General features: G+C 34.5%; 1 protein-coding gene and 1 long non-coding RNA gene across 3 annotated transcripts; one reads left to right on the forward strand and one right to left on the reverse strand.

The window, feature by feature from the left end:
* Positions 1-216: 216 nt before the first annotated feature.
* Positions 217-6586, reverse strand: LOC148697734 (uncharacterized). The gene is made up of 3 exons (XR_015960440.1): positions 6493-6586; positions 907-1181; positions 217-618 (listed from the first exon to the last, which is right to left on the reverse strand). It is a non-coding gene; the product is annotated as an uncharacterized LOC148697734 (long non-coding RNA).
* Positions 6587-12765: 6179 nt separating this feature from the next.
* LOC148697735 (ent-copalyl diphosphate synthase 1-like) lies at positions 12766-22504 on the forward strand. Of its 2 annotated transcripts, none has more exons than XM_088690561.1 (15): positions 12766-13115; positions 13929-14006; positions 14280-14359; positions 14656-14962; positions 15136-15319; positions 15831-16045; positions 17645-17765; positions 17838-17950; positions 18172-18398; positions 19020-19135; positions 19410-19508; positions 19618-19830; positions 20707-20830; positions 21875-22078; positions 22182-22504. In XM_088690561.1, the coding sequence occupies exons 1-15, from the start codon at positions 12848-12850 to the stop codon at positions 22401-22403; spliced, it is 2571 nt and encodes an 856-aa protein (XP_088546687.1). In that variant the 5' UTR covers positions 12766-12847; the 3' UTR covers positions 22404-22504. The 2 variants fall into 2 exon arrangements, with proteins under 2 accessions (XP_088546687.1, XP_088546688.1); XM_088690562.1 differs by having other exon boundaries at positions 12900-13115; positions 14271-14359.
* Positions 22505-25143: the final 2639 nt, after the last annotated feature.

The following is a 25143-nucleotide window of genomic DNA, read 5'->3' on the forward strand; positions in this document are numbered from 1 at the left end:
ATCAGCTCAGAGACACAAACAAATTACTCTTGAAATACAAGTAATGCGTTAAATATTCTCATTGTCCCCTTCTCTTGGTCATTCATTCGGTGACCAAGGAAATCAGGGTCACTTATTGAGATCCATTTTTTTTAATAAATCAAAGAGTAAGTGATCATGAATTCCTTGATCATCGGGTGACCGAGGAACATTTCCGACAAACACAAATTGTTGGGATGAAGAAAGATAACTAAATTCATGAGAACCAATAAAATTAGTTTGAGAAATTTGTTTTCTTTTGATGAATAGCGGAGAGATCTTTTAACAATCCAGTACAAATCGAACTCATGATCAAGTCCGTAGGCTTACATATACAGAGAACAAAGAAATGACAAAACAGCATACTTCAAGGGCCATTTTACTCGTCTACTGGAAAATACGCGGCCGAGAAAAGAAAGAGCCAACCAGGGATCTTCGCATACGAAACTGAATCTCGGTTCGGCCACATAAGGTTGTTAGATGGACAAGGACGATCATGGCGGCACACCTACCGTCCACGAGTCGTATTTTTCGATCATGGTTAAACTGCATCTCATATAGGGCTTAAAAAATTACACTTCATAGGCACAAAAGGGCACTCTGTTAGAGAAAGCAGAAAGTAAGAGCTATCAGTAATGCAAACCTTTTACATATTGTCGTGCAATGCACATAGGCATACATCTTGTAACTATGTCGGTGGTTCGTTGATTTGTTTTGAACTATCTCAAATCCTAATTATCCGTCGGATTTTAGATGATTCATGTAGATAGATAATCATCAGATCTACTTATCTTACTCAAATTTGCTAAATGTGTAAAACAATCCCAAAAAAAGATCACTCTGCAACTGCTTATTTTGCATATGTGAGAGAGGGAGAAAGAGAGGTACATGAATGGATTTGGTGGCCAAAGATTCTATCATTGCCATGCTTGGTTTTGTCCTACACGGCCATATAGTCCACCTCGTCTGAGCTTTCATCATAAATTACATAACCAACATCTTGAGCATCCTCGTTGCCACTACCATGATCGCTATTGTAACTGCTCTCAGAAAAACTCACAAACATTGAACCATCAGATAAAGGACTGCTCATCTGCGATGCCGATGGCAGACTGATATCACTATATGGCTCACTGTCAAACATTGGGTCCATGTCGGGGTAACTGCAAAACCATTTGGAACCAGAGACAACTATGATAAGCCAATTTTCAAAGACCTATTTGTTAACTATATATGTACTGTTAGTTACTGTTAGTTAAGTTGGTTAAGATTCTGTGGTGTAAGATTGTGACAAGTGTCAATAGCTTAAGAGTCTTATGTTAGCTTAATAACTAAGCAATATAGTTAGATATATACACAATGTAATCTGTGTTAGAATGGAATGTGAAAGATAGTAAATACATTTCTTCTTCCTCTCTGTGTACATGCTTTTCTCCTTCTCTGTTTACATGGTATCTTTCGCCTGAAAAGCTTCGGCTTGAAGGTTTCTCGATCTTGTTCTTCTGCTTCCGCTCATCATTCTGCATCACCGATCTGGTTTCTATTCTTTTCGGGATCTTGGTTCTTCTCTGTGTCTCCGGCTGGGTGCATTGTTTTCTTTGCACACCAAGTGTTTGTTCGAATTCCCCTGAGAGATTTTTCATCTGGGTTTTTCTTTCTTCTTCGTCTGCGATGGTGACTTCGACTCAACTACAGATTCTTCAATCTCCTATCACCTCTCTTATCTCCACGATTTCTTCTTCTGTGACTGTTAAACTCGATGATTCCAATTATCTCACTTGGAATTTTCAGATTGAATTGTTGCTTGAAGGCCATGGCCTTATGGGTTTTGTGGATGGCTCTCATCCGTGTCCTGCTCGATTTACTATGCCTGTTTCTGAAGGTTCATTTCCTCCTTCAAGTGATGTTTCCTCTTCGACTGAAAGTGATGACTTCAAGATCTGGAAAATGCACGATCGGGCATTGATGCAATTACTTACAGCTACTCTATCTCCTTCAGCAGTCTCTTGTGCAATTGGTAGTTCTAGTGCTCGTGACTTATGGCAGCGTCTTAAAGACCAATTTTCCATTGTCACTCGAGCTACGATTTTTCAGATGAGATCTGAATTACAAAACATCAAGAAAGGTACTGATTCGATTTCGATCTATTTGCAACGTATTAAAGAAGCTCGTGATTATCTGTTTGCTGCTGGGGTTCAGTTTGATGATGATGACATTGTGATTTTGACTTTGAATGGTCTTTCCTCTGAATATAATACTTTGAGATCAATTGTTCGAGGTCGTGAGAATGTTATCTCTATGAAAGATCTCCGGTCTCAGTTACTTGCTGAGGAAGCCATGGTTGAGAACATTCCGATTACACCTTTCTTGTCTGCCATGGTTGCTCGGAATAATGGCACTAGTTCCAAAGCTGAGGATCCTTCGACTAATGCATCTTATGGTGGTTCTTCTCAGTCTCCATTATATTCTTCTGTTCCTTCTGGGTTTAAGCCATCCTATAGTAAGAACAAATACAAAGGGAAATTTCAGTATCATCCTCATTCTCGGTTTGGGAGCTCCAAGTCCACTTATGGCCATTATAATGTGAGTTCTGCTCCTGGTATTCTTGGTGCTTCTCCACCACAGCAACAGGATTTTTCGAGCACTTCTTGTCAAATTTGTGGCAAGTTTGGACATCTTGCTCTTACTTGCATATTTAGGAATGTTGACAATACAGTTTCTGAGGGCTGTCAAATATGTGGGAAGAAGAATCACATTGCAAAATTCTGTCATTTCAGGAACTCTAATTCTTCTTCTCCAGTTCCGACTGCAATGCATGTTTCTCCATCACAACATCATCAGTCCAGTGATTCTCTTCAACAAACTTGGCTCACTGACTCTGGAGCATCTTCCCATATGACAGCTGATTTGAGTAATCTGTCCTTGGCATCTTCATACCCTGCCAATGAAATGATTCAGACTGCGAGTGGGGCAGGTTTATCCATATCTCATATTGGTTCCTCCACTCTTCCTACTTTCTTAAAACCCTTACAACTCAAGTCTGTTCTTTGTGTTCCTGGTCTATCTCAGAACCTTTTATCTGTGCATAAACTGTGCTTGGATAATCATTGTAGGCTAATATATGATGCTTCCTGTTTTTGGATCCAGGACAAAGTCACAGGGAGGATTCTCTTTCAAGGCAAATGCAGTAATGGATTGTATCCCATACCACTTCCAGCACGCGTTCGATCTATTTCTTCTCAACCTCAAGCTACCTATCTTGGCTGTCAAGTATCTTCTAGTCTCTGGCATAGTAGATTAGGTCACCCATCTAATTCTGTGATCTCGTTAATGTTGAAGAAGTGTAATCTGTCTGTTTTACGTGATTCCGAGTCTGTGATGTGTCATACTTGTCTGGAAGGCAAATTCTGTAAATTGCCCTTTGTTAAGTCTGTGTCAAAGTCTCAGCATCCCTTTGAAGTAATTCACAGTGATGTATGGGGTCCTTCTCCTTGTACTTCCATAGATGGTTTTAGGTACTATGTGACATTCATTGATGAATGTACTAGACATTGTTGGTTGTTTCCCCTTCTTAATAAAAGTGATGTTTTCTCCACGTTTGTTGGTTTTTCCAATTTTGTTTTGAATCATTTCTCCACATCTATTAAATCATTACAGAGTAATGGTGGAGGGGAATATCTTAGTAAGTCATTTCAAAATTTTCTGTTGGACAAAGGCATCAAACATCAACTGTCCTGCCCTTACACACCCGAGCAAAATGGGTTAGCTGAAAGGAAGCACAGGCATATCATTGAAACAGCTATAACACATTTGCAAACAGCTTCTTTACCTTCATTTTTCTGGTCTTTTGCAGTCCAAACTGCTGTCTACCTTATAAATCGCATGCCCTCCTCCACTCTTTATCACAAATCTCCTTTTGAATTGTTGTTTCATGAGATTCCTGATGTTAATCACCTTCGAATCTTTGGTTGTTCAGTCTTTCCTTTACTCAAACCATATAATAGTACAAAGTTACAACCCAAGACAATCAAATGCATTTTTCTCGGATATGCTTCCAACTACAAAGGGTTCATTTGCTATGATCTTGTCCATACCAGGTTTTATATTTCCAGATATGTTATTTTTTATGAGTTCGACTTTCCTTATCCCACCTTGTCTGTTCCCTGTCCTGCATCCATTAAATCCCCATATACATCTGTGAACTCATCTCCATTTATATTTGTTAATGGTAATAGTCATATTGTGTCCCTTCCCACCTCTCGGTCACCTCCTATGCCTGAGACCATGTCATCCCCATCTTCAACTCGACATAGTGGTTCTTTGCATTCCTTACAATTCATTACTGCATCCCCAGGACAACAAGTCTCTGCTTCCTTCCCTGTGGCTCCTGAGGTTCCCACTGAGTCCTGCTCTGAGATGGTCACTGCACCTCATACTGAGACTTCTCATGCTACTGGTGTTGCTATCCAATCTGAATTTCAACCTGACAGATTGCAACCTCTTCTTCCCATTCCCCCTATGAACACTCATTCTATGCAGACAAGGGCAAAAAGTGGTATTTCGAAGAAGAAGGCCTTTCTTTCTGTAGTTCATGATGCTGCATCTGCTGATTTGTCTCAAATGGAACCTGCCACCTACAAGTCTGCTCTCAAGTCCCCTTTATGGCTATCTGCTATGAATGAAGAGTTGGCTGCTCTTCAAACACAACATACTTGGTCTTTGGTCCCATTACCTCATAACAAGAATCTGGTAGGTTGCAAGTGGGTCTTCAAGATTAAGAAACATGCGGATGGTTCTATTTCTCGGTACAAAGCAAGGCTTGTTGCTAAAGGTTTCAACCAAGAAGAGGGTATTGACTATGGCGAAACATTTAGCCCTGTTGTCAAGCCTATAACTGTGAGGTTGGTCTTAGCTCTGGCAGCGCACTTTGGGTGGTCTTTGCGTCAACTCGATGTGAAGAATGCCTTTCTTCATGGCATTCTTAATGAGGAGGTGTATATGTCTCAACCACCAGGATTCAGTGACCCCCACAATCCTACTCATGTCTGTCGATTGCATAAGTCTTTGTATGGCTTGAAACAGGCCCCGAGAGCATGGAATGAGAGATTCACTGCTTTTCTTCCTTCTCTGGGGTTTCTTTCCACATATTCTGATCCGTCTTTGTTTGTCAAGCATGATGGGCATTCTGTGGTTATTCTTCTTCTTTATGTTGACGATATTATACTCACAGGCAGTGATTCTGTTCTTTTTGATGCAGTCATTCATACTTTGACCAAGGAATTTGATATTAAAGATCTTGGCCCTCTTCACTACTTCCTTGGGATTCAAATTAAACAGAATGCTTGTGGAATGTTTCTGTCTCAGTCTAAATATGTGTCAGATTTGCTGGCTAAAGCTGACATGGTTCATTCTAGACCATGCTCACACCTTGCTTACCTTACAACAGGTTATTGAAAGATGATGGACATCCCTTTAATAATCCTGCTCTTTATCGTAACATTGTGGGTGCCCTCCAATACCTCACTTTCACCAGGCCGGATATCTCCTTCTCGGTTCATCAGGTTTGTCAGTTCATGCACTGCCCTATGGACTCTCATTTTGCTGTTGTGAAGCGAATTCTGAGATATTTAAAAGGTACTGCAGAGTTTGGTATTCAGTTTAGCACAGGAGACTTGACACTTCGTGCATTTAGTGATGTTGATTGGGCTGGGGACCCTAATGACAGGCGATCTACTACTGGTCTAGTTGTGTTTCTCGGATCAAATCCCATTTCTTGGTCGTCTAAGAAACAAAATACAGTTTCTCGTTCCTCTACTGAAGCTGAATATCGAGTACTCTCCAGTACTTCTGCAGAAATTGATTGGATTAAACAGATTCTTCACTTCCTCAAAGTTGATACTTCTTCTCCAACAACTCTCTACTGTGACAATCTGTCTGCGATATCTCACCTGTAATGCATCAGCGGACCAAACATATTGAGGTCGATGTCCACTTTGTTCGTGAAAGGGTAGCCAAGCAGCTTCTGCAAGTCCACTTTGTTTCCTCCAATGAACAGTTTGCTGATATTCTTACGAAGGGATTGTCTACTCCTTTATATCAAACACACTGCTACAATCTCCGACTTGGCAAGCCCCCATCTGAGATTGAGGGAGGATGTTAACTATATATGTACTGTTAGTTACTGTTAGTTAAGTTGGTTAAGATTCTGTGGTGTAAGATTGTGACAAGTGTCAATAGCTTAAGAGTCTTATGTTAGCTTAATAACTAAGCAATATAGTTAGATATATACACAATGTAATCTGTGTTAGAATGGAATGTGAAAGATAGTAAATACATTTCTTCTTCCTCTCTGTGTACATGCTTTTCTCCTTCTCTGTTTACACTATTCATTCTAAATTTGGAAAAAGAAAATTAAAACAGAAGAACAGAAAGTTGAAGTTCCATTGAAATACAACAGTTGAAGAGTAAGCAAACCTTCCTTCTGGTGGAAGCTCAGCCAGCAAACAGAGATTAGGCCTTTCTTCTAACACCTGCTTCAAGGGAATGGTGCTGCGACAAAATAGAACCACCAGTCGGGTAATCCAAAAACAGAACCACCAGTCGGGTAATCATTGTGGACTGTGGAGAACACTCTATCAAAATGACAATCACATCTTCCGCAGGTCAAGATCAGGCCGCCAGTTCTAGACGTCTAAGACGGTGGAGACACAAGAATTGGCACATAGGGCGGCGGAGCCGCCGATCTAGGGAACAACTTATCTCTTACATTGAGTTTTAGAATATGGTTACTATGAATGGCGTATTCTGTTACATCTTACGTGTTTAGAAATGGTAGCTATCATGAGTGAGACTTTGTTGATCCGGAATACATGTTTAATACTCTTAATTACTATGTAAAAGTATTTAAATAAATACTAATATATTTATGGTCGATTTGTCCTTGATGAGTTGTGGTTGTAATACAGTCGTTAAAAATAAATATGTAGCATTGTATGCTCATTTGCTCCAACAATACAGCAACCTGTAACAAGACGAAAAAAGACACGCAAATTGTCACCAAATTAAGTATGGCATTTTACTTTAAAATGACAGATTGTTATAGTAGGTAGAGCGTTATCTTCAACTCACTACATTTCGGATTTAAATTGTCTTCTTCTTTTCAGTATAAAAAGAGTTTTACTTTTTTTATATTTTTTATTGATGAGGTTACCATAAGAGGAAACCATGACTGTAACTTTTGCGATAAATATATTGTTTGTCGCTAAGTTACTATATTGAGCTTTTTTGGGGCTCGAAAGAGTGGACTGTCGTGACAAAATCACCAGCTAGTCCCTTTTTTGACGAACAAAAGAAAAGGAAAACCAACAAAAGCAACAAACTACAACACAACAACAACAAGGCCATGCTAAAAAAAAATAATATAGGAATGCTGTAAACAACAACAACAATCCAACCTAACAACCAATACCAAAGGGAGAGCAACTACATAGAGATTATCCATTCTTGAAAAATAGGCATATTCGCAATAGAGAGCGGAGTCTACATAGAACATAGCCGCAAGTGTATAGAGCCAACAATGGTTTTAAAGACAATAATGAAGTGGAGGTGTTCATTTCTAAATTTACAGTTATTCCTTTTCTTCCAAATAGCTAGTATAGACAACAACTTAGAAGCACAACTTCTTAATAGTAACATCCAACGACTTACTCGTTCAATTATTAGCATCCCAAGTGATAAACTCATGCGAAACCAAAAGTGAGATCAAAGAAGAGGTTAAAATCCTTTTAAATCATATTTGTGGCTTTTATGTTTTTTTTTTTTAATCAAGAAGCATATTTTGACATTAGTTCAACGGAATCCCAATATTTAATAAATTAATAGCGTGCAATTCTTGACCAAAAAATAGCATGCAATTAGAATACTAATTTTATTTGATTTCGATCCTATAAACTATAAAGCATCGCTACGAGGAGTAAAAATATTAAAACACAGGTGCGGACAATAAGGCATCTTCAGTACAGTTTACAAGAATCTAATTGTATTCAGAAAATTTCTCAGATATGTCGTTGACTCGTTGTTATAATAATGTTCTTAAGTAACAATATTACTGTATAAACTCGAATTATTAGCATAACATGATTATATTTATATAATACCAAAGACTATTAATAATTATTTTGCTATTAATAGTATAATGTGACAATTGCTATAGTATTAATGTTATTTGAGAACACTAACTACATTAACAATATTATCTCACAGCATTTTAACTATTTTTTCGGGGTGTAGTCAAATTATGATTTGGGAGATTTTAATTATTTAAATAAATTTAGGGTTCTTCAAACTGGATTTCAAGTGACCTCTAAAATTTAAACTGTATTCAATCAAGATTAAAATCCTTAAAAATTCAGGTGTATTCAATTAAGATTTAAAAAAAGTTTATACATTATAGATGTATTCAATTAGAAATTAATTTTTAAAAAGTTGAGGAAATTGGAGAGATGTCATAGTGTATTTGAGGGGAATTGGAGAATTTCTCAATTTTCATGGAATGATTAAAATACACTATGAAATCTTTTTAATCAACTCGAATTACTCAACATTTGTGAATTCTTTAAAATCAATTTCTAACAGAATGCACCTAAGATTTCTAAGGATTTTAATAAATTATCTTAAAATATTGATTGAGTACACTTTAAATTTCAGAGAATCACTTAAAATTCTGATTGTATATCCTAAATTAATTAAAAAAATTAAAAAAAATTAAAATCTCTCAAAATTCATTGAATACACCTTCGTTATTCTATGAAGTCAAATGGCCATGTAACTGGTTTGTTTTAAAGGTACGTGGGACTATATTATATAATGAAATATGTTAAAAGCATAACAAATAATTATTGCTGTGACAACATTTTTCAATTTTTAATTTTTTTTTTTAAGGGGGACAACTGGTGGCAAGTCATAATTATCTATTATTTTCAGGCCCTTAGGGGCTACAAAATTTCACTCTATCCGTAGTCACAGTCAAGCAGATTTACCAGCTCAGAACATCAAACACAGAACCTCTCATATTTATTTATTTATTAGGAAATCACAGTCTATGCCCTTGCTATGGGGCCACTTGTGGTTTCAAATTTTAATGTTTGCTATCCATTGGTTCTTGCTCCATGCGTAAAGGAAATGAACCAAATAAAAAATGAAAAGGGCCTCCCAAAGTTCAAGCCAATTGCTTCAATAATTTACAAAACTTGATAAACCGCGTTGTAATTATTTATGTTTGTTTTCTATACATTCGACAAAAATTAAAAGCTGCACCACTTAACAACGTAATTATATTTTAATACGACCATGCGCTTATTTATTCATACTTGATCCCTAAGTTAGAAAGACGATTCATTCTTTTTGTGAGAATTTCGAGGATCTTCAAATCGTGTTCATTTATTGTAAATTGTGTGGTCAGTTTTCGTTGTGTATTGTTTATATTTAAATTTAAATAAAAATATTTAAAATAATTTCTGACCGCACGATGTACGATGAATAGACACGATCGGAAATCCTCACAAAATTATTTTGTTGTTTGTTTGTTTTTTTTTCCTTAAGAAAACTAATAAACGAAAGGAAATAAGCATCTTCATCCTTAGAAACGAATGAGATTCTATACGAGAAGAAAACAAACACCAAAAAGAGATACTAATCTTTCACTTCTCGTTTGACACACGTCATATATTAAAATAAAGCTTAATGTATTTCTCCGTAATTAATGTATATGTGGTAATTACTATTGCAATTTCTCTCTTCTTTTATTGATGTGACATCATTCTACTATATAAACGTTATAATTGGAACGGTACTCATTTTATCATCATCTGAAGGTATCTTTAGAAAAGTTCATTGCTTTAAAAACCGTTTAGTCATCCAAATGAATAAATATAATTATTGAAAGGCCATCATGAGGATGATATTAATTACCATATTCCAGCTTGTTTGGATTTTCTTTTAAAATAATTAAAAGCGCTTTTGGTGAAAATATTTTTGGAACCAATCTTTAGTAAAGATGCAAGTAAATCTTGAAAAATCACTTAAAATGCTTTCTTTTGGTGAAAATATTTTTAGAACCAATCTTTAGTAAAAATGTAAGTAAATCTTGAAAAATCACTTAAAATGCGTTTCGGAAGAAGCACATAACTGGTGCTTCTTCCAGAAAGCACCTTAAGTGCTTTTGGAACCTAAAAACATTTTCTCTAAAAGTGCTTTTAGTTATTTTAAAAGCACATTCAAACGAGTAATTTGTCTCTTTGTTTTATACCTATACACGATAGATAAATGGTCTTTAAATCAAATTATTTTTCTTAAAAATAAACTTTACATGATAAAAAATGTATAGTTAAATAATGTGACGTTAAACAGGAAAAATAACTTTTCTATTTACTTGAAATGAATAATATTATCTGTTTGACATGACTTTAATTGCATAATGAATTTAGATGATTATTCTCTATCTACCATAATAATAACAAATAAAAAAGAGCATTTAGCAGGTGGTCCTCTACCATAGTGGTGCAGAGGAGTGAAACACTTGCATGACGGTATGGGTTCAAACTCCGTTAGTGACAAATCTAATTTCTAACTTAACGACAATATCACTCAACTCAAAAAAAAGAAAAAAAGAAAAAAAGAAGAGCATTTAGCAGCAATAATCTCTCCTCAGATAATGGTTGCACTTTTGATCCCACTTTTAAAAGAAGTTATTTGGTCAAAGGTAATAGAATCTTTATTATCTAGTTGTATATCAGCGCTCATTTTTTATGGACAGAGGTAGATAAAATACAAAATCTGTATTACAAGTAAAAAAAAAAAAAGAATAGAGTAGATAAATAAAAATTCATGCTGCCATTCGCCCTAATCCTACAGCTAAGAAGACTGAAAAGATGTCAATTAAGGAGCACTTAACAGATTTTTTAACAGAAATGTGACGGAAATAACATATTGATTGATTTTTAATTTCAGGGTTTGATCCCACTTTTAAAAGAAGTTATTTGGTCAAAGGTAATAGAATCTTTATTATCTAGTTGTATATCAGCGCTCATTTTTTATGGACAGAGGTAGATAAAATACAAAATCTGTATTACAAGTAATAAAAAAAAGAATAGAGTAGATAAATAAAAATTCATGCTGCCATTCGCCCTAATCCTACAGCTAAGAAGACTGAAAAGATGTCAATTAAGGGGCACTTAACAGATTTTTTAACAGAAATGTGACGGAAATAACATATTGATTGATTTTTAATTTCAGGGATCATCCTGATAATGAGGGTTAATTTCAGAGATCATTTATGATAAAAATCCTTTTTTTATTTACAAATGATTTGGTAGATACTTCTTTTACATCTTCTTAATTCACTCAAAAAAGACACAGTATGGGAGGAATAATACATCCTCTACACAATCCTACAAACACATATCTCTCTCTCGCGCCTCCGTTCTCTCCCTATCAGATTAAAATAAGCCACAATAGGTTTCCCAGCACCACCTATTATATAATATTATTTTTATATTATTTTATTTACAAATGATTAGATAGATACTTCTTTTACATCATCTTAATGCACTCAACTATATTACTATAGTGCTAGTTAGTAGCCCAAAAGCGAAGACAACTATCCCTAGAATAAAATAATTATAGAATCAAATAATTGTTGTACTAAGTACTTTTGTCAATTTTCCTATTCATTGAGTTTTAATTAAATAATTTATAGATGCAAATTTATAATTCAAATGTGAAGAGAACATATACTATAGTATAGTTAGATAAATAACTAAACATGTTACACAGGGTATAAAGTATAATTAGTTTGTAATACAAGTAAATACAAATAAAAAACATGGAGGTAGATTAATTACAAAATCTATGATATAGGAAGATAAGCAATTGATTTAAAATAGATTATTAAAAAACATTTGATACAAGTAAATAGAATATAATTAAGTTGTAATAGAATATAATTAATTTGTAATACAGGTATAAAAAATATAGAGTAGTTAAAAAAAATTCATGCTGCCATTTGACCTAATCCTATTAAAAAACCGTACGTATATGGTATCTACATGCCATTTATCCAAGGGAATCCTCATTTTTGAGTAAAAATGGAGGCTAGTTGTAGGGTTCACTCAATGTCGAACTTTAATAATCCAAACCGTTGTAAAAATCAATTTAATCTGAAATCATTTGCCCATTTAATTATTACGATGAAATTTAATTGTTTCTTGTAAAACAAAATGTTCAACAATTTCTTTGAATTCAATTAGATGTCTCATATATTCCGATCTGGCTAATATTTTGCAGGAATGATTGTTGAGGTCAAACTTGAAAAATAGACGTTTCGAATCGTTGAAATTCAAAGTGGTGTGGGCCCTACAACTAATTCCCAATTTTTTTTCAAAAAAATAGAGATCCATTCCCTTAAAGTCCTCCACACTTTCTATGATCATATGTACGTTATTTATGATTAATTAGATACAATTTAAAATTGGCTAGGCACAACAAATCATTTAGAATCTATGTAACTTTCCTGTGTATTCTTCTAAATATGACTAATTCATGAGTTAATGCTGGATCATATTTCATCGAACCAATTGGAAATTATTTTCTGGTATTTATTTCCACAAAAAATATAAACTATATAAGTACCATATGTTATACATTCAGTTTTAAGTATAGTCTCCCTAATGAAGTTTTATGTTCGCCAAACGTTTTTCTAAATTTGAAACAACCACCAACCCTAAATAAAGGAAAAGGACAGGACTGCCTTCAATTCCATGTATCACTCAGGATGATAGCCTTCCTCCTAGCAGGAATCTCTTGGGAAGTCCTTCCCTGTCCTCTTCTCTCTCCCTCTCTCTCTCTCACTCTCTCTGTCTCTCCTCATATTTTCACTACTTCTACTTCCTCCACGCAGCAAACCACAATTTTCCCCACGATCATCATGTCTTCTCATTCCACTCAACTTTTTCTCTCTGCACGGTTGCACCTCCTCCAAGTTCCAACTCTTCGACCCACCTCATCCTTCTCTGCCTTTAATCAACCTAAATATTTACCAGGTGAGTTCCCAATGTTTATTTACCTTTTCATTTTAACATAATCTATTTTATTATTTTTATGTTTCTCTCCCGCCCACACTTCTTTGCTTTCTATTTTGCCGACACAGACAAAAATGATAGAAAATACTTCCAGATGTTTTCTATTTTCCACCCTTTTTCTCAGTCATATGATCACTTTTACCTTGTTTTCTTTTAAATTCACAACTGGGTTTTATTTAAACTCCTTCAAGATTGTCGATCTTTGGTTGTTCCGATCGATCTTGTTTTCTCCTCGTTTTCTTTTCATTTTTTTTCCCATTTTCTTGCATGTGTTTGGTTCCCTAGAAAATTCAAGAAAAAACTTGTTCACCATTCTTTGTTCTATGGAACATCAAAAGGGTTTGCATGCAGATGAAGATCTTCTCAATTCCGACATCTTTCTAGTTTTGATAGTCATGTTTTATCACAAAAAGCTTCGGTGATATTAGTCATGAACTTCTCACATATATTTATTTTGTTGTATTTTCAATGTTGGACTCTGTTCTTGAATACGATTTCTCTTTTGAGATAGCTCAGTGCTTTCTTCTTCCTCTCCTTTTCTGCGTTTTCTTTTTCTTGAACTTCCATGGCGTGAGGTTCTGTCTTGGATTCTCCTTAGTATTTGTTAAACTTCGTGTATTTCACCATGCAAGCAACTGCTACATAGTCTGCAACTGTTTCTTTTTGCATTAGATCTTTGTCTTTATCCAATTCACGTTTCATACATACAATTTTTTTGCCTCTTGAGGCCAGTAAAACTTATTTCACCACGCATTCCACCACCTTTCCTCACAGGTGTTTGGCTATTTGGCGCTAATGACAAAATAGTTTTTCGCTCGAAATGCAGTGCGGTTTCCAAACCCCGCACTCAAGGTAATTATGCTACAGTATTCTTTTACTTTATTTTTTTCTTTCCCTTTTTTTTACTTTTTTACCTTTTTACTCTTGTTGTTTAATTAGTAAATATGTGCATACATTTTTATAGGAAATTGTTATTAGTACTCCAAAAATCTCATTTTACACTCCAAACTTTCTATTTTAGGAAAGAAAAATACATTTATGAGAAGTGTAGAATAAGATTTTTGGAGTGCTAATAACACTTCCTTTTTTTATACATCATTATCTATGTACGATCAGAATATGCAGACGTGTTACAAAATGGTCTGCCAGTGATAAAGTGGACTGAGATTGTGGAGGATGACATCGAAGGAGATGAAGCTGCTGAGGTACAAATAAATACATGTCCACTTTCAATAATATTTTAGGATTAATCTCAGTTTATTACCTTCAAGTTTCATGATTTTTAACATTTAGTACATAAAGTTTTTTCCGTCCCAAAATCACACTTAAAGTGTCCAAAATCCTTTCACAAAACAAAAAGGAAAAATCAGAAAATAGAAAAAAAGCATGAAGTTGAAAGAAATGTAAAATATTGAGTTAATCTCAATTTAGTACTCTCAAATTTCTTTCAACTTCATGCTTTTTTTCTATTTTGTGATTTTTCCTTTTTGTTTTGTGAAAGGATTTTGGACAAATTAATAAGATCAAGCAACACGTGGAGACTGTCAAATCGATGTTGGAGTCGATGGAGGACGGAGAGATTACGATTTCGGCGTACGACACCGCTTGGGTAGCGTTAGTGGAGGATATGGAAGGCAGTGGCTTGCCTCAGTTCCCATCCAGCCTCCAGTGGATTGCCAACAACCAACTCCCAGATGGTTCTTGGGGAGATAGTGTGATCTTCACTGCTCATGATCGCATCCTCAACACAATAGCTTGCGTTGTCGCACTCAAATCATGGAGCCTTCATCCCGACAAGTGCGAAAAAGGTAACTGCTAACCAGTCAGTATTTCAATATATACAGCGGTAACGACTCGTTTGAAATCTTATCCGGTCATTTTTGGGTCATAATGATGTCTGCCAAAGTGTTACCCAAAATGAAAGTTAGCGTTTAGTTATTTAACTGTGACTGTACTTTGTTTTTGGCCGGTATACGCTTAGGAATGACATATTTCAAGGAGAACATAAGCAAGCTTGGCAACGAGAATGCCGAACACATGCCAATCGGGTTCGAAGTTGCTTTTCCCTCGATTCTCGAATTGGCTAGGAGTTTAAACCTGGACGTGCCTGATGATTGTCCTGTGTTGCATGAGATTTACGCCATGAGAGATCTAAAGCTCACAAGGTATATGTATACACGTCTCATACTTTTTTGGAATTTTAATGTTTGTTTTTCTGTGAGAGTTAAAAAGCAACCTTATCCACGGTGGATATATTATAATTTGGTCTGTTGGGGGTGTGCGAACTCTTTTACATGTACGTAATTATTAAGGGCAGTGATATCCACACACACATTTAAATGAATCAATTACTAAATAGAATTAAATGTAGTAATTAACAAACCACAGCAAGTCGTCCAGTGGTAAGGGTGTGGACTGTGGCTTTCCAATAAACAAAAAAATATGGGAGGTCGCGAGTTTGATACTCTGAGCTGGTGAGTCTGCTTGATTATGACTATGGGTAGGGTGAAATTCCCCATAATATCTATGGACCAGAAAAGATGAATAACCGTGACATGCCACCAGTTGTCCGCCTTTATAGAAAAAGAAAATGCAGTAATTAACATATGTGAAGAAAATATAAAGAGGTATGTGATCCATTATTAAATACTGGGTGTGCGCATGTGTGGTGGATAGGATACCGAGGGAAATAATGCACAAAGTACCCACAACACTTCTCCACAGCGTGGAAGGAATGGCAGGCTTGGACTGGGAAAAGCTTCTAAAACTGCAGTCCCAAGATGGCTCTTTCTTGTTCTCTCCAGCCTCCACCGCCTATGCACTCATGCAAACCAAAAATCCAAACTGCATGAATTATTTATCCAAAGCTGTTCACAAGTTCACGGGCGGAGGTAAGCGTCAGTATATAGGGTTCTTTAGAAAAATGCTGTTGAAACTCCTATTTTCCAAATAAAAACCCACCTAATATTAAACATTTAAATAAACACACAAATTTCAAATAGAATACCATGTAGACAAATATGTAACCAATTATCATCATATATTTACAATTTATGCCACAAAACCCTAATTATGATTAGCAATTAACCCCATATGAAAATTTTACCTTTCTTGTATAATAAATATTAGGAACATATATATATATATATATATATATATTAATTTAGCCATGTTCATAAACAATTATGGGGACATTTTTCGTATGGAAAAAAAAATCCTTTGTACAATCAGTTATTTTGCATCAAATAATATTGTTTGATAAAAACAACAAAGAACCAATTAATATTATTTTATGTTGTAAGTAAATTATTTCTCCTAGATTATTACATACATTAGGCATTTTTTATTTGTTATTATATATGCGTGTTAAAAATAATTTATCTATAATTATATGTAAAATATAATTAAATTAATTTTGAATCAAATAGCATTTATTTTGTAGGTAAATTAAAATAGTAGTTCCATTATTTTGGTAAAGTTAAACAGTGCCTAAATTAATTCGTAAAAATTAAACCATGACAAATTATCTCTATTAAAATAAAACAATAGATGTTCGACAAAAATAATAAAAATAAAATAGTAGATACATTATTTTCTTATAAGATTGAACAATAAGTAAATTATATTGTAGGTACATTATGTTTGTAATAAAAAAAAAAAGAAATTGAAATTCATAAACAAAAAGCAGTAGATATATTATTTTTTAATCAAATTTCCTTTATTTGTAGGTGAAATATTTTCATGCATTATTATATATATTGGGCACATTTTACTACTAATATATATGTGTGCAATAATTTACCTATATTATTATATAAAATATAGATAAATTTATTTTGAATCAAATAACATTTTTTATTTTATAGGTAAATTATTTTACATGTATCATTACATACACAGGGCAAATTTATTACTAATACACATTTCCAAATAATTTACCTATATTTTTTTAAATATACGTAAATTGTTTTATAGTGCTCTTTCTGATTTTCATTTGGTAACAAAATGACAAGATTAAATTAAAATTATCTAATTTATGCAAATTTGAAAAACAATACATTATTAGTTTTTTTTTTTGCCTTAACATACAATTTGTTATGATATATTAATATGCAATGATTTTAAATTAATGCATTTTTTTCCATTAATCTCTCCCTTCATATCTGCATAGAATTAAATGTCTACATTAAAACTGTAATTAGGGGTATTTTAAGCATCTGAAAAATGCAAAATGTATAAAGGCAAACAAAATTAATGAATTTGCTTATGTGGAGCCTAATCATTGGGTTTTATTTAGATAAAAAGACAATATCGGATTTTATGTAAAAAAACTTGAATTACATGAGCTAAAGTCATATTTTTGTATTATCGAAATATCTGTTTAATTATTTTAACTGCATGCATGCCATTTGTCCAAACTTCTCCGACCAAAGTTCGCCTCTCGAGCCGAATATTACCCCTAGTTTACCTTCTTCTACTTCTTTTTTCAGTACCTAATGTGTATCCAGTTGACTTGTTCGAACATACATGGGTTGTGGATCGTCTGCAGCGCTTGGGAATCTCGAGATATTTCGAGCCACAACTTATGGAATGTGTTAATTACGTAAGCAGGTATGCTCAACAACTCACATTGACTATCATATTGTCGCGTAGCGTAAATGAAATATCTTCTGTTAAATATAGATACTGGACTGAGAAAGGAATTTGTTGGGCAAGAAACTCGGAGGTTCAGGATATTGATGACACAGCCATGGCATTCAGACTACTCAGGTTGCATGGCCACCAAGTGTCTCCTGGTAAGTTTTGTTACGACATATGTAGTAATTTTACTGTAACAATCTGCATGCATTGGTAAAAGGGTGCATGGCCACCAAGTGTCTCCTGGTAAGTTTTGTTACGACATATGTAATAATTTTACTGTAACAATCTGCATGCATTGGTAAAAGTGAATGTTTTGACTTTCGTTGGTTTATTTAAAAAAATCTAATTAACTAACCTAATTTGGTAACGAGGACAGATGTGTTTGAGCATTTCAAGAAGGGCAATAAGTTCATATGCTTTGCTGGGCAAAGCACACAAGCTGTGACTGGAATGTACAACTTGTTTAGGGCTAGTCAGGTACTGTTCCCAGGAGAGACGATCCTTGAGGAAGCTAAGGACTTTTCAACAAAATTTCTGAGCGAAAAAAAAGCTTCTAATGAGCTGTTGGACAAATGGATCATCACGAAGGACTTGCCCGGGGAGGTTTGAAACGTCAATTTTCCCAAAATTAATTTTCCGTTATGGTAATATTGTCATGTGGTGTATGCTACAAACTTACTCGTTATAATACATTAAACTTTTTACCGATGTTATACTTTAGTTACATTACCGACAGAAGATATTAAACATATTGTCTATTCATATCATAATATAAAATTTGTAACTTCACGGGATGTGAAACTTTCTCTAAGAATTGCGAAGGAGTATTTTATATATATATATATATACACACACACACATATATTAGAACAATAAGGCCATTAACAGTTGTGTTTTGTCTTTCATTAAGTTTTATACGTACCATTATCGATCTTTCCAAAAATAACAAGAATATTGTAAAGAGAAGGGTTCAGAGAAAAGTTGACATAATACTCTAGTAACTTCAAGTTTGTCTACTCATATACCAAAGATAGTAACGTCAGGTTGCGATCAAACCGTCATACTCAAAACTGTCTTTAGAGATTGCGAAAGAGTGTATGTCAATAGTATAAAGCGATTAACAACTGCATGCGATTTGTCTTTTTATTAAGATTTGTACGTATTTATATTGAACTCTCCAAGAATAAATAAGAATATTTTAAAGATAAAGGGCAAATAAAACAGGTTGGGTACGCACTAGATGTTCCATGGTATGCGAGCTTACCTCGACTGGAGACCAGATTCTACATCCAACAGTACGGTGGCCGCGATGACGTCTGGATTGGCAAGACTCTCTACAGGTATTTTTATTTGCATTTGTTATTTTTCCCATATTTAAATTCCAATAATGAGAAATCTCTCAAAATATGACTTTTTATGAATTATATGTCATCTCACAAAACGTCAATTCCGGTACCCACATTATAAAACATTGTGCTGAAAACATAAGATGTTAGAGAGTACTCTATATAAAGTCTCCTTAGTATTTCTCTTCCAATCATTTGTCATATTATTTAATTCATCAAATATTTTTTAATAATTCTGAACTTGGAATCTAACGACTTGTTTGGTTAGGATGCCTTATGTGAGCAATAACTTGTATCTCGAGCTGGCAAAACTGGATTACAACAATTGCCAATCACTGCACCTGATCGAATGGGACAACATTCAAAAGTATTAACCAACAAAACCTAATCTATTATATTTATGAATAGCAAATTATAATTACTTGTTAGAACTTGATTTTTTACATGTACACGGTATTAAATTACTGCTTATGCAGGTGGTACGCAGAATGTAAACTTGAAAACTATGGATTGAGCAGAAGAAGCCTCCTCATGGCTTATTTTGTAGCGGCAGCGAGTATTTTCGAGCCGGAAAGAGCCAAGGAGCGACTTGCATGGGCTAAAACGGCTTCATTAATTGAGACAATTGGGTCTCATTTCAAGGAAGGAACTTCTCAAAGGAAGGCCTTTGTACATGAATTCAAAACTAGGTACGTAAATGTTATACGATTGTTGTTTGGTCTCTTGGTGTCTTATTCATTGGCAAGACACATTTGTGCCAATCCACAAGTAGGGTTCGTTTTGCTAGGGTACCCTACCAAGGGCTACAGTTATACGTTATTTGTATGTAAAGGCAAATCTAATTTTACTAGATTATTGTGTCATACACGCACCAAATATTCAACTCAAAAGTGGGAGTGTCCCAAGATTTGGATCTAGGGTAATAACGCACACCCATCCATATGACCAATTATTACCTTCTGCATTACATGATGGAAGCTACTGATGCCTATTAGAGCATTTCCAAAGAAGATGTCAAAATGTCCAAATCAACAATAACGGTAACAAAAGATGTACAACATTAATGTTTTTCAACCGAGAAGCCAAATCTGATGTGTCATGACATGGAATGACATCTCTCTCCCTTGCTACCAAATTTGACAACACTTTCAGATTTTTTTAATTAATTATTAAATACTTTTTATTAGTTTAAAGCATTATCCTTTTGTTTCTTTCATTCCCAATGCAAAGAAAATACATATGAATTTTTATTTTATGTTTAAAATTTGGCATATAATTGTTGGAGAGCAAAACTTTAAAAAATGTCAAAGTGTCACGTAAGCCTTCAAATTTAAATTTTAGGTTTAAAATTTGATATCTTCTTTAGAGATAAATAGCAATTGGGTATCTTGACTATTTTGGGTACTGAATATCTATCCCTAAGCTATTTTGCATATTAAATTGTTATTTGTTGAGAAGAAGGAATGATTACTTACATGGAAGGATGACCCTTGTATTTTCCGTCGTTGTGGAAGAGTTTTAGGCATTTTGGACGAGGCATAGTTACATGTGGCTTGTGTTAACAGGAAGGTGAATACCAACAAGAAAGGGCAGGGACTCGTTGAGACCTTGCTGGCAACCCTACACCGCCTTTCGTTTGACGCCATGGTGGCGCATGGCCAAGACATCAGCCACCCTCTACGCCAAGCTGTGAGTGCAAAACACCCACTTTTTTAGGCTTTGTTTGGCTGCCAAATCTCTATGTGCATTACCCAACTATAGAAACTAAACATTTCTACTGATCCCTAAACCCCGAAGAAAATTCTATTCTAATTCTTGTCTAAGATTATTTTTTGAATAAAACCTTATCTAAGATTAAAAACTAATTCTAATCCTTGGCATTTAATTGTAATTTTTTAATATTAAATAGGTTGTAATAATTATTGTGTTTTTTTTGTTTGTAGGTTATATATTGATTCCTATAAATAATACAAATGTTATTTATCATTGATAGTTATTATTAAGTTCCCATAATAAGAAGGAGACTATTATCAGCACTTCAAAGATCTTATTTTACACTCCCCAAAAGTTTTTAATTATAGAAAGTTTAGAGTGCAAAATGAGATTTCTAGAGTGCCAATAACAATTTCCAATAAGAAAAGTCATATATTATCATATAGTTTTCATTGTGTGTGAATTTCTCCATATATATGTATATGCATATTACGTACATATGTATGTTTAGATAATATAGTTACGTACTGATATATTTGTACCCATACATTCGTACCAAAAGTTATGTATAAGGTACCTAAAGTTATGTACCTATGAGTTTCTGTATAAGGTACCTAAATTTCTCCATATTCTTATCAAAACTTACGAACGATATTTCTGTACCTATAAATAAAATAAGGTACCGAATATTATGTATAAATTGAATTTGTTTTGTTTTTGAATTTTTTTAATAGTGATAATTTGAATTTGAATAAATTTTTATCTATTAATATGATTAGAGCACAAAATAAAAAACATAATTATGGATAGGTAAAGAATTTCGAATGGTAAGTTTATAAATAATAAATGTGCTATAAATATGGTAAGTTTTAAAAATAGGGACTTATATTAGATTTTGAAAACCATTCAGGTTAAAATCTAAAAACAATCTTATTAAAGCCTTAAAATCTAAAAGCCCCAAGTCTAAAACTTTAATTTGATTTGTTTTTTCTTTTGTATTTTCAATTAATCAAAATACAGTGGGAAAAGTGGCTTCTAAAGTGGCAAGAGCAAGGAGACATGCACCAAGACGAAGCTGAGCTGCTGGTGGAAACAATAAATCAAACCGCCGGTCTTTTGCTTTCAAACGGGCTGCTGTTGTCCATTCCAGAGCATGAGCAACTTTTCAAGATCACCAACACAGTTTGCAACAAACTTCGCAGCTACCAAAACCAAAACCACAAGGTCAGAAATTTAAACCTATTTCTGCATTAGGGTTAACTCTTTTCCCCACGGTTTATGTTATCAGGCCGTTTTGATTTTTTTTTTTCGATTTAATGTTTCTCAGGTGAATGAGAACGGCGGCTACATCAAAGCAACTCAGGAAATCGAATTGGAGATGCAGCAGCTTGTTCAAATGGTGCTGCAAAAGCCTTTGGATGGTGCCATTGAATCTTCGATCAAGCAAACCTTTTTCGCGGTTGCAAGGAGCTTTTACTACTCTGCGTACTCGGACCCTGGAACAATCAATAGCCACCTTGCTAAAGTACTCTTCGAGAGAGTAGACTGATCGTTGTGTATAAGATTAGGCCACAGAGCAATGCCTCTTTTGGTCATTGCAATTGTACTCAGTTTAACCTGAAAAAGGAAGTAAAAATTAGTGATTGCGCATGTTCTTTGTTTTTCTGTGGTATCTGATAATTTATTCTCAATAAAAAACCAAAGAAGGTGAAGTAAGAAAAAAAAAATAGTGTTCTCTTTCACGATAAAACTTTAAACACTGTTTTAGGGTTTTATGGTGAAAAACACACTTCAAACGCAGCAATTGAACAATCCTTAGGCTCGACTATTATTACACCCCACATTATTTACACTTGATAGGTGAGAGATTTGTTATAGAATTTGATTCTGATTCTTGAAGTCTTACTAACATTAACAGTTGTCACGGGAGTTACCCTAGTTAAGCAAAAAAGGTATTCGACCTAATTCAACTGTCCAAGAATTATTTGCATTATGCGATTAAAATGAGAAGCAAAATAATGCATCATTGAGCCAGATCAATAATTACAAATTATAGAATAAATATATAAATAAAAAAGGACAGAAACACAAAACACAAAAGGAAATGGACATATCGAATGAGTGAAACATCGTTGTCTGTCCCGCAAACCCCTGTGGCAAACCAAATGAAAAATATCATAAGAAAATAAGTTCTACTTTCAACCAAATAAAAGGTAAAAGCAACCATGATTAGTGAGTAAACAAACTGTTAATTACGAGCTTAACTTGCAGATTAATACCAAAGCAAAAGTAGTCAAGACAAACAGTCTCACACTCTCCAGGACAACGTCAACTCAAATCAAATCCAAACACGGAAAAAGAACTGAAGCATTGTTTGCTAATTTTTCGAAAACTCCAATCTCAACGAGGATGATATATACGGTGGTTTGCACAAATGTGGTTACTGGACAAATAGGTTTTTTTAGGGTGTTTGAAATCTTTCAAACCTGTTGGTTTAATGGTTTCCTCCTACGTGTAAGCATATTAACAATGGCAGACAATATTTTCGTACAAATCCCATTTTAAAGTTCCTGGATTGGTCTTCACCCTAAGGTGGAAATTCACCGAATCTCACATCTCACATCTTAAGATCCATTATCAAACGAGGTAATGTACGTACGACTGTTGTAGATATACATGTAGAGCAAATTCTTTCCTACATGGCACATTATTATCTCAGTAACTAATCACGTGATTAATAGTGCAATGCACAAGTACATATTCCCAATTCCGATTGTAGGGTAGAAAGCTCTCCTAAATGACAGTCATATCATATCACGAAGCGAGGTCCCATGAATGCAAAGGCAAGAAGGGTCTCCAAAGCAAAGCCATAAGGGATAGAGAAAGCATAGATGGTTGGCATGGTGATGTCCCTCCATGGTTGAGTTGAATCATGGAAAATGGAGTCCTAGAAAAGCACTCTTTTTTTTTTTTTTTTTTGGATCTTAGAACAAAAAAATCACTTGACGAGATAGGATGGTGGTGGTGGAGGAATCGTGGAAGTGTGATCTGATCTGAGGGCCATGACAAACAATGACAAAGGGCTAAGAGCCTTGAATGGGAAAGAAAAAAAAAAAAAAAAAAAAGAAGCATGAGAATACAAAAGCGACCCATTTCGGCAAAAGTGCTTCCACCCCAAAATTCCCCATCTTGCTTTGTGGCTTTTGATGTTTGGTTCAATTTTGAGATCGTGACGAGGGCACGTGAGGCATATTTAGCATCTCTGAAGAGAAGTCAAAATATCTAAATCAGCACTAACAGTAAAAAAAAAACTGCAATAATGTGTTCCAACTAAAAAATCAAATCTGACGTGACATGACATGAATTGACAACCCTCAACCTTGCTGCCAAAATTGACATCAACTTTAAATCTTTTTTTAATTGATTATTAAATGTATTTTTATCAATTTTATTATTATTAATGTTTTAAAACATTTATTTTAATAGTTTAATGTAATAAAATAATAGTTTAATTTGACATAGCGGATAGAGATCAAAATTTAAAAGAAATCAAAATGTCACATACATTGTCATATTTAAATTTTATGTTTAAAAGTTGACACCTTCTTTGAAGATGCGTGTGCTTCTTTGTTGTGTAAGCGGCAAACATGACATTGCCACCCACCTCCCATGATGGGTGCACTGCACATCCAGAGCCAAATATGACTATAGTAGAAACTGCATTCATCTCTTCCTTTATTACGCTCCATCGAGAGGGAGATATTCATGAGTCCAGCAGGTGGACCACATGATATGTCTATCCACGCTCTACAAAACCCCTTGCATTGAGAGTGGGACCAACATAAGGGTTGGTGGGATCTTGATAGAGAGCACTCTCTCTATTTATGGCCGGACATATGACGTGCTCCACCTACCAAACAAAAGAATTTCTCCACCATGAGGACGTAAAATGAAGATCCTATCAACTTGTTCCTACCTAGATTTCTACCACAAGCAATTTCTTTTTCTTTTTCTTTAATGAAAGTCAAATGAAGAGGGGTTTTAGGCGTTTTTGTAGGAAATATTAACCCACTTAACTTAGGCGAGGTTTCCTAAAAGGTTAAAACTTAAAAGTGCCAAATTTGACAGGTAAACAAGATTTACGGGCTACTCATTTGGACTGGATCTCAATATTTCAGCTGCAGCAGCCCACTTCACAATCATCACGATGAACTTCCTCCTAATCAAATGAAATCAATTTTCTATAAATCGGACCCAAATTTGGAGAAATTTTTATTTGAAATGAGATG

The sequence above is a fragment of the Pyrus communis genome, chromosome 3 (assembly GCF_041283825.1).
Source record: "Pyrus communis isolate YQ-2024b chromosome 3, ASM4128382v1, whole genome shotgun sequence".
NCBI classification, from domain to species: domain Eukaryota; kingdom Viridiplantae; phylum Streptophyta; class Magnoliopsida; order Rosales; family Rosaceae; genus Pyrus; species Pyrus communis.